Here is a 13487-nt window from a genome sequence, read left to right as displayed (position 1 = left end):
TTGGAAACTTTTCAAAGATTCCGTAATAGAGGCCCAACTTAAATGTATACGCCAAATTAAAAAACACAGTAAGAGAAACAAAAAAGTGCCTCCCTGGCTTAACCAAGTAAAAGGAAGGTTTGGGGGCAGCAAGAGATAAAAAGGCATCATTTAAAAAGTGAAAGTTAAATCTTAGTGAGAAAAATAGGAACATAAACTGTCAAACTAAGTGTAAAAATATAATAAGAAAAGCTAAAAAGGAGTTTGAAGAACAGCTAGCCAAAAACTCAAAAAGTAATAGCAAAATGTTTAAGTACATCAGAAGCAGGAAGCCGGCTAAGCAACTTGTGGGGCCCTTGGATGATCGAGATGCCAAAGGAGCACTCAGAAATGATAAGGTCATTGTGAAGAAACTAAATGAATTCTTTGCTTCAGTCTTCACGGCTGAGGATATTAAGGAGGTTCCCAAACCTGAGCCATTCTTTTTAGGTGACACATCTGAGGAATTGTCTCAGATTGAGGTTTCATTAGAGGAGGTTTTGGTACAAATTGATAAATTTAACAGTAACAAGTCACCAGGACTAGATGGCATTCATGCTTATTCTCTCTCTATAAAAACATGGTAGGCCCACATCTTGAATACTGCATACAGATGTGGTTGCCTCATCTCAAAAAAGATATATTGGCATTGGAAAAGGTTCAGAAAAGGACAACACAAATGATTAGGGGTTTGGAACGGGTCTCATATGAAGAGAGATTAAAAAGACTGGGACTTTTCATTTTAGAAGAGAGGAGATTAAAGGAGGGATATGATTGAGGTCTATAAAATCATGACTGGTGTGGAAAAGAATAAGGTAATGTTATTTACTTGTTCCCATAACATAAGAACTAGGGGTCACCAAAGAAATTAATAGGCAGGAGGTTTAAAATAAAAAAGGAAGTTTTTCTTCACACATCACATGGTCAGCCTGTAGAACTCCTTGCCAGAGGAGGTTGTGAAGACCAGGACATGAACAGGGTTCAAGAAACAACTAGATAAATTCATGGAGGTGAGGTCCATCAGTTAGCCAGGATGGGTAGGAATGGTGTTCCTAGCTTTTGTCAGAGACTGGAAATGGATGACAGAAGAGTGATTACTTGATGATTCCCTGTTCTGCTCACTCCCCCTGGGGCATCTGGCATTGGCTACTTTCAGAAGACAGTATCCTGGTTTAGATGGACCTTTGGTCTGACCCTGCATGGCCGTTCTTATGTTCTACTGCAGAAATTCATTTGAGTGAAGTAGGGTTGCCAGGTGCCTGATTTCTACCAGAAAATCCAGTTGAAAAGGGGACCTGTCAGTATCCAGTCGATCTACTGACTGGACACCCAAAGTCTAGTTCCTGTGGGCAAGCGAGATGCCAGGTCTTTCCCTCCTCCCAGCCTCAGCTCTGTAAATGAGTCCTTTCCAATTAAGGTAGGCAGAGATGGGGGAAGAGAATCAAATGGGAGGTGGGGTTTTGGGTCAGGGCAGGACCTCAGCAAGGAGGAGTGAGTGGGGTGAGGTTCCAGGACTCCAGCTGGAGTGTTGGTTTTTAAAATATTATGAAGTTGGCAACCCTAGAGTGAAGTGATATCTGGATATTTATTGAGCTCAGAGCTCTCGGTGTTGTGCAAATAAGGAAGATGACTGGTGAGGAAGATTCTTCAGAGTCACAGAGGGGAATTAAAGTAAACAGATCCCATTGAAAGGCAGTAGAAAGTTAAGTCATCTAACTCCCCTTTATGCCTTAAGAAACTTACAGGTACAGCACTCTGGGATCTTTCAGCCTGTCACAATTGCAAGTGATCAGTTTAACAAGTAGAAAGTTTGTACTGATAGTTCAGCTCTGCTTTGTGCTTGCTCATGTTGATTCCCTTGTAGGTAGGTGTGTGCATGCCCACACAGTAAGGTCAGCTCTGGTGTCCTGTGGAGTGCCATGTTCCCATCATGTTATATCTGGTACTGCCGGCCCTATGCCCTCTCAGTTCCTTTTTACCATCTTGGTGGTTAGTTGGAGCACCTAGTTCTGTGGCTTTGCAAGCGGTTTTTATTGCTTTCAGTCTTAGGGCTTTGTGTAAATAGTTTATTGTTTATAGTTAAATAGTTGTCATTAGATAATAGTCCCCAGTGGGACTTTGCCCCAGTCCACTGGGTTCAAACCTTGCACAGAGTGTAACAGGTCTATTCATGTTAGCAATCCCCATGGCAGTTGTTTCAAGTGCTTGGGTGAATCACCCATCAAGAAGTGCCACATTTGACAGAACCTATGTCCACAAACTCAGAAGGAGCAGGATATCAAACTGCAAACTTTCCTCATGAAGTTAGCCTTTCACCTGGCATCTGAGCCCTCCTGCCAAGAATTGGCATCAATTCCTGGCGCCTAAGAAGACTTGAAAGTACAGCTCCCCAGCACCAGGCAAAAATGCTGAAGTGCATTTGGGCAAGGGACCTAGTTCAGCTGCACTGGGGCAGTGTGTGTGCACCTCTTTGGTTGGAACTTTGAGCCCCTTGGAAGGTTTGTCACTGACTCAGAGGAGATGTATGGGACCCAAGTTCCTATAGATGCTGTCACCTGTGTAGGCTTCCCTGGTGCACAGAGAGTAGAGGCCTTCGTCGTCTTAGCAGGACAGCAGGATAAAGCAAAGGTTCCCTATGAGGACAAGCAAGCCACTCTGACTTCTGGAGTGACATTGGCGTGCTCATGATCTTCTGAAATGAAATTGTGCTTCCCATCACAGCAACACAGATCCCCTAGGGCTCACCAGCACTGCAATCAGGCACAGTTCACTTTGCGTATGTCTAGACTACATGCCTCTGGCGACAGAGGCATGTAGATTAGACTACCAGGCATAGGAAAATGAAGCGGCGATTTAAATAATCCCTCCTGGGATGAGGCATACCTGGGTGGTCGACAAATGCCTTTGATGTCGACCCCCGCGCATCCAGACTACCGCGTTGAGCCGACAAACAGCTGATCGGCTCAGCGCGGCAGCCATGTAAATGTAAATGAAGCGACGATTATTTAAATCGCCGCTTCATTTTCCTATGCCTGGTAGTCTAATCTACATGTCTCTGTCGCCAGAGGCATGTAGTCTAGATGTACCCTCTGAGATCAATGTCAGTCTCCATATTACTGGCACTGCTCTCCCTCCTCCTGGTCAGCTTCAGAGCATAGCAAGCAAAAACTTGAAACCTAGAGGGAAACAAAGTGGTGCATCCACTTAAATATTTTGATACATAGGGCTTTGCTGTAGAGTAGTGTTCTGTGATGAACTGAAAATAAAACTTGCAGTAGGGTACTTGGATTCTGCAGCAGTTCAGATTTAAAAATGGAAGGGTTTTATTTCATGAATAAACTATGACATTGAATAATACAATTGTAATGAATGAAACAAAAACACCTGTAACTTGCTTTGTTATACTTTTTGCAGGCTTGTTTTGCTGATGGTTCCTGTTTTCAAGCTTCTTTTAGAAGTAGAGGCTAGACACAACTATTTAAGTACAAAAGCTTTGATTTTGGAGGACAAATCTCTGGTAGAGGGTAGATTCAATTGGGTTGTGCCATAAATAACTGTGTTTCTCACTTGATAGTAAAGCGATTAACCATATATACTCAATTAAAATAAGTTAAAAAATTTGGCCTGGATAGGAGCTGTGAAAATAAGTGATTGCAAAATATAAAATAACCTTGATATATCTTAATATTTTAATGGAAATTATGTTGAAGAGGAAGCTAATTTCCACATAAGTAGTAAAAAGATGCAATTGTATCTTTTTGGTAGATATCTTCTGTTGGAGAAAGCACCAAAGCAGCTTGCAGAGCGGTCACACGTTTTTAGCAGCTTCTTCTATAAGTGCCTGACCAGGACAGAAAAAAACTCTGAAGAAGATCCCAAACTTTCGTAAGTCCACTTCCAGAGGCCATATTTAGAACTAAAGGATTTGTTATTTTAACAGACAAGTACTGATTGTCATGAAGCAAGAAAAAAGAAATTAGTAATATGCAATGTTCTCCAGTGATGAATGTTCTTCATGGATCACTCAGGTTCTTCAGTAAAGTCTACTTTGTCATGTAGCATTCTGATTGTTCTCAGGCCTTCTAGATATGCTGCAACTCACTGTTAAGGTTGGCAGTCATAGGATGGTAATGGTGGATTTTATTAAAGTTTGTGATGAGTATTTGATTATAAATACAAACAGTGTTTTTTGCTTTTCTCCAGATTCTTTTTCTTAGTCTAGAATGTAAAATTTCTTCACTTAGTTTGATTACCTCTGTGAAGTTTCATACAATTTTGCTGGAAGGACCAGTTTTTTCTTTTTAAGCTGAGCACATATTGCTACTCCCTTTATGTACAGGCAGTCCCCGACTTACGCGGATCCGACTTATGTCAGATCCGCACTTACGAACGGGGCTTTCTCGCCCCAGAGGTCGAGGTAGCGGATTGCTACCTGCGAGCTCCGGGGCAAGAAAGCCCCGTTCGTAAGCTGCTCCGGTGCCCCTGGTCTGCTGGCGACCGTCTCCAGCAGACCAGAGGCACCGGGCGGGTTCCCGCGCTTCTGAGGCTTTGCCAGAGCAAAGCCTCAGAAGCGCGGGAACCAGCCCGCTGCTGCCGCTTGAGTCCTGGTGCCTGTGGTCTGCTGGGGACCGTCCCCAGCAGACCACAGGCACCGGGACTCAAGCCGCAGCTGCGGGGGGATCCCGCGCCTCTGAGACTTTGCCAGAGCAAAGCCTCAGAGGCGCTGCACCCCGCTGCCGCTGCGGCTCTGCTCCCCATGTCCCTGGTCTGCTGGGGGGGAGGGGGCATGGATAGTGTGGCCCCCCCCCCCCCCAGCAGACCAGGCTTTTGTTTTGGACCCTGGAGCAGAGCAGCTGGGGTGCTGCGGATTGGTCCTGCAGCGCCTGCTCTGGGCACTACTGGACCAACCCGGCAGCACCCCAGCTGCTCTGCCCCAGGTCCTGATTCAGCCGCTGCTGGTCAGTTTCAGCAGTGGCTGAATCAGGACGCCTGGGGCAGAGCAGATGGGGTGCTGCTGGGTTGGTCCAGTAGCGCCGAGGAGCGGTGCTACTGGAGCAACCCAGCAGCACCCCAGCTGCTCTGCCCCAGGCGTCCCCAAGTCAGCCGCTGCTGAAACTGACCAGCGCTGACTACAGGAAGCCCGAGGCAGAGTTGCTCTGCCCCAGGCTTCCTGGAATCAGCGCTGATCAGTTTCAGCAGCAGCTGACTTGGGGAAGCTTGGGGTTCTTAAGTTGAATCTGTATGTAAGTCAGAACTGGCGGTCAGTTTCAGCAGCGACTGAATCTGGACGCCAGTTCCGACTTACATACAGATTCAACTTAAGAACAAACCTACAGTCCCTATCTTGTACGTAACCCGGGGACTGTCTGTATTATGTTTACATGTAGTCACAATTTCATATTGTGTGAGGACAGTTATCTAATATGGAGGCAGATTCTTTCCCAAAAAGTCAAGTTGTATGCAATTTGTTTGGCTTGGCTGAGAAATTTTTCCTTTGGCTCATTGAGGGTGAAAGTAACCTCTCCTAACACACAGCATCTTAGTGTTTTGGTGTGTAGATCTCAGATCTAGGAACTGAACTGAAGGCTGGAGTGTAGTCCCTTCACAGGTACTATTTCTGCCTATGAATTTGAATAAGACCCCCTTCTGCTACACACTGATTATGGTCGGTTTGAGCTACAAGTAGTAGATCTCACCCCACAACTTCTCTTTATTTTGGTCTTTGCAGAGCCAAAACAGCAACATGCCAGGACTGGAGAGTTGTTCCATCCCTTTCTGCAGCACTTCGTCCATACCTTTGCATAGGCACTGCCATAAATCAGATTGTAGGTAAAGCAGATGGCTTCTGGAACAGGATGAGTTTTACCCAAAGTTGACAGAAATGTAGAACCTCATAAATCATTCAGTAGTTTTCACAACATCCTGTGCTAAATTAGAAAACCTGAAAAATAAGTTTAGAATTCCTGAAACTTTTTTCACATGGAATGATACATCTTTGTAAATTGGAGAGGAAGCTTGGTCAGGTAGTTCAAGCACTGAACCAGGAGAAAACTGTGTTCTGTTCTTGGCTGTGACACAATGTGTCATCTTGGGCTAAGGCACTTAAATTTTGTTCCTTAGATTTTTGCATCTATAAAATGGGTTTAATTAACAATACTAGTCTTCAAAAGAGGTTTTGTATGATTTAGTTCGTGAATGTTATTAAATCATTAAAGATACTTGGCTTGAAATTGTTACAGAAACCCATAGTAGCACAATCTTTCATGGTCAGTTTCTTGGTTCAGGTATTAGCAGATGAAGTTCTATTGCCTGTGTTATGCAGGAGATCAGATAAGAAGATGACAATGATCTTTTCTGGCCGTACAATCTATAGATAACCCATCCCAAAAAAGTTTAACTGAAAAGACTCAGAAAATTATTCAGTACACTGATCAGGGAACCTATTCAGTAAGTGACTTCATAGACTCTTAGGTGTTTTGCCAGCTTCTGCATCTTTCCTTTCTAACTGTTGTATTTTTTTAAAGGACTTATTTGGGGTAGGAAGCAGTAGTTATTGGGGAGCTAATTTCCTGCCTGCCACTTTCATGAGCATGCAAATATTCAGTGTATTTAAATACATTCCTTTTAAAGATGTTTAAATTAGCAAAACCTTTCTTTTTGGGCACAGAAAAGAAATTCCAAAATATTTGCTTTGATTTGTTTTTAAGTTTTAATACAGCTGTATTGCCAGCCCTAAGTGTTCAAAAATCAGGAGGCTGGACCCCGATATCTTATTTTGACACTTACAATATATTACAAGTTCATTTTATTTATCTTCTGGTGTGTTTGTTTTTTTATTTTATTTTTTATTTTTTTTACCTTCAACAAACAGGGGGAGGTGAGAAGGGAAATCTGGAGAGTGTCTCATGTTCAAAAATGTCTTTACAACAGGGATGTCTGGGAACCTTTTTCCAATGTCAACTTAGAGTCTTGTATAATTGCATGATTCCTGTGGCTTGAAGAGAAACACTATGTGTCCAATAGTGAATTGTTCCTGTGTTGGGAACACTGACATGGTCCTTCGGCAACATCATCTCTTCTCTCCCCCAATCCCTCTTTCCTCCCACAACTGTGATTGTTGCTTTTGTGTTCCCAGTGTGGCACAAAGAAGGCACAAAAGAGTAAGGACATGGACTCGGCATATAAACATCTTTAATAAAGATTACATCTTTGTGCCTGTTAATGAGGAGTAAGTATGACACACTCACTTTTCCAACAGTATTTTATGGCACCATTTTCTTAAATTTTAAATTTTATAGATTTGAAATTTACTTTTGAAGGAACCAGTGAAATATCTATGGCTAAATTTTTTTACGATTCATTGGTAATAGAAATAAGTGCCACTTGAAGACTATTCCTGTTTCTAGTTTTAAAGCACTAAATACCATCCTATTGATTTGGATGAAGAGCCTTCGATTCCAGTTGTGAATCAGATTAGTCTCTAATTCTAGCAATTTGGGAGCTTGATTAAAATGCCAGATATGAAGTGGAGAATTAAAACTAAATAGTTACAGGCAGTCCCCGGGTTACGTACAAGATAGGGACTGTAGGTTTGTTCTTAAGTTGAATCTGTATGTAAGTCGGAACTGGCATCCAGATTCAGCGGCTGCTGAAACTGACCGCCAGTTCTGACTTACATACAGAATCAACTTAAGAACCCCAGGGTCCCCAAGTCAGCTGCTGCTGAAACTGATCAGCAGCTGATTCCAGGAAGCCCGGGGCAGAGCAACTCTGCCTCGGGCTTCCTGTAGTCAGCGCTGGTCAGTTTCAGCAGAAGCTGACTTGGGGACGCCTGGGGCAGAGCAGCTGGGGTGCTGCTGGGTTGCTCCAGTAGCGCCGCTCCTCGGTGCTACTGGACCAACCCAGCAGTACCCCATCTGCTCTGCCCCAGGCGTCCTGATTCAGCTGCTGCTGAAACTGACCAGCAGCGGCTGAATCAGGACCTGGGGCAGAGCAGCTGGGGTGCTGCCGGGTTGGTCCAGTAGTGCCCAGAGCGGCGCTGCAGGACCAATCGACAGCGCCCCAGCTGCTCTGCCCCAGGGTCCAAAACAAAAGCCTGGCCTGCTGGGGGGGGGGCACACTAGCTGCGCGCCCCCCCCCCCCCAGCAGACCAGGGACACGGGGAGCAGAGCCGCAGCGGCAGCGGGGTGCCACGCCTCTGAGGCTTTGCTCTGGCAAAGTCTCAGAGGCGCGGGACCCGCCGCGGCTGCCGCCGCTTCAGTCCCGGTGCCTGTGGTCTGCTGGGGACCGTCCCCAGCAGACCACAGGCACCGGGACTGAAGCCGCAGCCGCGGCGGGTTCCCGCACTTCTGAGGCTTTGCTCTGGCAAAGCCTCAGAAGCGCGGGAACCCTCCCGGTGCCCCTGGTCTACTGGAGACGGTCTACAGCAGACCAGGGGCACTGGAGCAGCTTACAACGGGGATTTCTCGCCCCGGAGCTCGCAGGTAGCAATCTGCCACCTCGACCTCCGGGGCGAGAAAGCCCTGTTCGTAAGTGCGGATCCGGCGTAAGTCGGGGACTGCCTCTATTTTTCCAGGATGTGTTCGCATTATATACCAGGTTTAGAAACACTCCCATTGGTTGATCAGTACAAACACTCCACTATTCATCTTTTCCACATTCTATTTCTGGTCACCAAGAAAATAATTTCCTAGACTCTGAATTAAAAGGGAAATAAAGAAAAATCGTATTCATTGTGTGACAGATATACTGATTTACAGCTCATTCAAATTTTGCATTTCATATGGGCCTGGTTTGAAGACTTCCAGTAAGCTTAGCTTTGTGAGTCTCTATTGCAGAAATGGTTTTATTTGGGGAGAAGGGCAGGAAGTTAGCTGTCATTATATTCTCTTGTGAGCTTGGATATTTTCCTATGAGCAGTTTCCTGTAGAACAATATATAGTACTGCAGTAGCAGTATCAATATATGGGTTTTATTCTACATTGCATCACATGTTGAAGTCCCATTAAAGTTGGTAAGTAACTTCAATGGAAGTTGTCTATACAAAAGAGCTGCTGCCGAGTGAGATCGTGTAAATGTGTTGAGGTCAGTGGAATATATAGTGTACTATACCCATAGTTTCATAGCTGGCACAGGTCATGTGATTAGGATGTCTTGAGGCATGTGTTTTGTTCATTTTCAGGAAGTGTGTGTTGAGAACCAAGTAGGAGAAGTACTTGAGAAACAGTAAGGCGAGAATTATCTTTGCAACATTATCATGCTGTAGAGGTGAAATTGAATAGAAGGATATATGTATCATTGTGCTCTTCTAAATGAGCGTGCAAAAGGTTAGAACTGACAGTGGAGTAACAAGGCATTAGCTCCCTTAACTCGTTAGTACCAAAGGCGTACCACAGCTTTCAAAGGATTTGAATATTGAATGCTAACCTTTTTATTTTTTTCCTCTCTTCCCCCCCCCCCCCTTCTCCTCCCGTCCCCATGGCAGGTCTCATTGGTACATTGCAGTTATCTGCTTTCCTTGGTTAGAAGAAGCAGTATATGAGGACTTTCCAGATCAGGGTTCACTGAAGTCTCAGACTCAGCAATCCTTTCTTCATTCTGAAAAAAAGAGAGAAACTGTTAGAACCAACACTGTGCTGGTCTTCAATGATAATTGGAAGGATGAAGAAGAACTGGATGTAAAGAGTAGTTGTCATTCAGAAGGTAGTGAGTGACTTTAAGAGAAAATGATGAAAAACTGTTTGCTTCAGTAATTCCAGAATGCTTTAATGAAACACTTATCAAAGGAAACTCAGCTCTTTGCAAGACGTGTATAGTGGATTTTGCAGATTACTATATATAGTAAAATGTCCTGATATATTAGGGGCATATTGTGTTCTTGATCTCCTCATGCAGCTTGTTAGACATGAAGTTGCATATGCAAATCCAGGGCATAATATTAGATCCTAAATTAGATTTCTGTACTAGGAATCTAGTTGAACTCCCATTAAAGTCAATGAAATATCTCACATTGGTTTCAGTGGAAATTGGATCAGGACCCTAGTGAGGTCTTTCAACAATATTCAGCAATTGAGACATGCTTGTACCAAAGGTGGGAAAGTAAGGCTAGTTTATGCTCATGCCATCTTCTTTCCAATGGGGATAGAGTCATTTGCCAAGAAATGCAAATGTTTCAGCCAAAAAAGAAAATAATCATATTTATTTTCAATTTACTGTCTTACACTAGGTAAAGATTGCCATACTTCATCTCCAAACTTGGAGTCAGAGGATTTTGCAGTAAGTATTTTTCTGTACGGACAAAGGAAAAACAGTGAAGTATTTAGTGACCATCTGACACTGTCATATTGCATTTTAAAAATAAACTCTAGGACTAAACTATCTACTGATGTCCCTTTTAGGTAAACAATGACAAGTAGCAGTGTATATTTGACTGTATTAGATAAGCACATGGTTGGTTTTTATTTTAGCTTGTCATAACTAGATTACTTGAATGTCATTACTTCAAAATAAAATTACACTGTTGTAAAATTGACTTGACCCATGTGATCACACTTGATATTTGTCATCAGGCTCTTGATTAGCAAAATAGGTTGACTTCCAAGAAAAGAAAATTAAATCTAATGAGGGAAGGTAGTAATTTGTATTACTGTTTTTAACAGCTCAAACTTGTAAAATTGCACTCCGAGCAAGTTTTTTAAAAATTAAATAAAGTATGATTTATTTCATTATTAATGTCTAGTGAAGAACAGGTGAGTATTTTTTATATCTGGGCTCATAAATTTGCATGACTGTTCTGCAAAGTTTACTATCTGTATCATAACCAGTATTGTTTTTAGGCTGAGTTATTGTCATAGTATCTGAGACACATTTCACTATAGCTTCTTGATTCTGCATCTTTTGACCCTAATCTTGAGCTGATGATATCTGCTTGGTTTTTTTTTAATGGAGTGATAATAGAAGATGAGTTTCTTTATCAAACAGAAGTGGTTTTTAGGATGGTTGGGTTCTGCAGAAATTTCCTTTATGACTGGCAAGGAGAGCAAACACTGAGGGAGGAAAAATGCAAACAGGCAGATGTTTGTTTGATTTTTAGGTATGGGATAGATTGTAACTCAGTCTAATGCAGCTACAGAAAGGATTAAAAAGGTGTGAGCTCCTCCCACTCAATCTCCATGTGACTGGTCAGAACTAGAGTTTGGGCAAAAGATGGAAAATAGAGGCTGAGTGCCTCATACTCCCTCGATGAAAGTATGAGTATGAGAAGGCGATATGAGTAAGTCATATTTGTGCTCCTCCCCCAGGCACCAGTCATTAGAAGTGTGGGCCGCAAAGAAAGGGGCATATGATGGAGTATATTTCCCTAATCTGAAACAGGAGCTGTGGAGAAATCATGACCCAGAGATGCACGTCTGAGTCACAGTTCCTTTCCACAGATGCTTCTGGGCTATTTGCTCCCTCTTTGAGAACAAAACTCTCCATCTGGCCCTCAGTACTTCTTTATGGTCCCTGTGTGTATTCCACATGTGAGTGTCCATGTGTACCATGTGCCTGAGACTGGACATTTTTAGTAAGCGATGTCTATTAGTCTGCACGCATGCAGTGGAATTCCTCATGCTCCGAACCAAGGGCAGAAGGACTGATGCAGCTCCCATTCCTTCTTACTACTGCATGGCTTGACTCGGAATTCAGGGAGCTTGTTCCTCCAAAGAGGGACTATGCCAAGACTTTCTGCATTCAAGAATTGTCTCCCCTATGTACAGCCAATAGCTCTGCATCATGTCACCACCGATGCAGCATCTGCCTCTCTTTCCCTCCCTGAACTGGGGAAGAATGAATGTGCTGTTTATGGAGGTAGCTACCTATTGTTGAAGGTTCTTTGAGTTGTGTGGTTCCTATCTTTATTCCATTACTGCCCTCCATCCCTACTGCTGCAGATCATCTCTAGATTCAAGGTAAGAAAAGGAGTTTGTGTGTCATCAGTCCACACTGCCCTTTATGCCCCCAGTTTGCCTGCATAAGTGCAGACGGAAGGCCAACACTTATTAAAAGTTTCCAGAGGCAGTTGCACAGAATGCATGCATTTCATTGTGTAGAACAGTGGTCCCCAACCTTTTGAGGTTGTCGGGCGCCAGGGGGCGTGGCCGTTCGCCCGCCGGGCGCCAGGGGGCGGGGACACTTGTGCGCCCACCGGGCGCCAGGGGGTGGGGACACTTGCGCGCCCGGGGGGCCGGTGCTCCCCCCCCCCCCGCAAGCACCGCGCGCCCGGTGCTTCCCCCCCGCAAGCACCGCGCCATGTGTCCGGGGCCAGACCAGCCCCGAGCACCTGGCGGGCGCATGCAAATGCCCCTGCGGGCGCCATGGCGCCCACGGGCACCGTGTTGGGGACCACGGGTGTAGAATATAGTTAGGGACCACACATTTCCAAGACTCTCCGGTTACAGGAAAATCTCACTTATATGAAAAAAGTTTTTATTATAGCACTTAAAATTAGTAGAACTGAAAGATGTTATGGGGGGAACATTTCTCTATTTTAATCAGTGTTTACTTTGCGCATTTGATAGTACTTTGTGTGGTTTCTATTGATTTCCCTGTATACCTCTTTAGTCAGTTTCTGTCTTTTTAAAATAACTATAAACTTTAACATGCGAACAACAAATCCATTGGCTGTTTTTAAAGGATTTTTAAAAACAAAAAAATACTATTTAATGAGTCTTCTGTTAGAATTTTATAATTTCAGAATTCATGTTGAAGTCCAACATGCTTTAGCTTTCAGTAAAATAGTCGTGTTTGGTTGTTTTGAATATACAATAGGTATTTCAGTTTCTTGATCATTTTGTTACTTGTTATACTAAAGATATAAAAATATGATGTGATTTTTGTGCTTTTTCGGGATACAGTTTGTACAATTTTACAATTATTTTGTGTTTTTCAGAGCACTTTAAATAATTCCATTTTAAAGAAAGTTTGTAGAAGGTAAGTTTATACTTTTATAATGTAACAAAATTGAAGTGTCAGTATTCAGTAATGTGGCAGTGACACTGACCACTTAATTCAGCTTGACCTATAATATATCTTTAAAGATGCTATGTTCAGGTTTCCTGGTTAATTACTTGACCTTTCTACTCATTTCCACTTAAATAAAAAAACACTTTTTCCACTCAACTAATCAGCCTAACAAAAGATTAAACTAATTTTTGGTTTTGCTGTCAACAGGCCGTGTATACTCATCTTGGATTCCTTGAAAGCAAGTTCTGTGCAGAACACAGTTCAGATCTTGAGAGAGTAAGTAACAGCAGCTTTGGTTTTATTCTCAAAGAATAGAAAGGTACATTATCATGACAGATTTTAAACCCAAAATGTATGAGTTATATTCTTTTAAAAAGTTGTACAAAATCGGTATGTAAGCAACTAGTTGAGTAGCGACTCGACTAGTCGCTTCCTCCCACCCACCACTGCCTCTATCAGAGAGA

At 43.2% G+C, this 13487-nt stretch overlaps 1 protein-coding gene across 7 annotated transcripts in view; it reads left to right on the top strand.

The window, feature by feature from the left end:
* Positions 1-13487, top strand: part of SENP7 (SUMO specific peptidase 7) — an 88207-nt gene that overhangs the window by 68419 nt on the left and 6301 nt on the right. For all 7 annotated transcript variants that reach the window (XR_012897467.1, XM_075907664.1, XM_075907679.1 and 4 more), the window contains 6 exons: positions 3784-3903; positions 7154-7246; positions 9503-9720; positions 10244-10293; positions 12950-12990; positions 13231-13299. Coding sequence is in view for 6 of the 7 variants with exons in the window: in XM_075907664.1 (XP_075763779.1) it covers positions 3784-3903; positions 7154-7246; positions 9503-9720; positions 10244-10293; positions 12950-12990; positions 13231-13299 (591 nt within the window). In the remaining variant the exon portion in view is untranslated. The remainder of the gene's footprint in view (positions 1-3783; positions 3904-7153; positions 7247-9502; positions 9721-10243; positions 10294-12949; positions 12991-13230; positions 13300-13487) is intronic.

This window comes from Pelodiscus sinensis, chromosome 1 (genome assembly GCF_049634645.1).
Source record: "Pelodiscus sinensis isolate JC-2024 chromosome 1, ASM4963464v1, whole genome shotgun sequence".
NCBI lineage: Eukaryota > Metazoa > Chordata > Testudines > Trionychidae > Pelodiscus > Pelodiscus sinensis.
The sequence above is the reverse complement of the archived record's forward strand: the minus strand, read 5'-3'. Positions and strand labels throughout refer to the sequence as shown.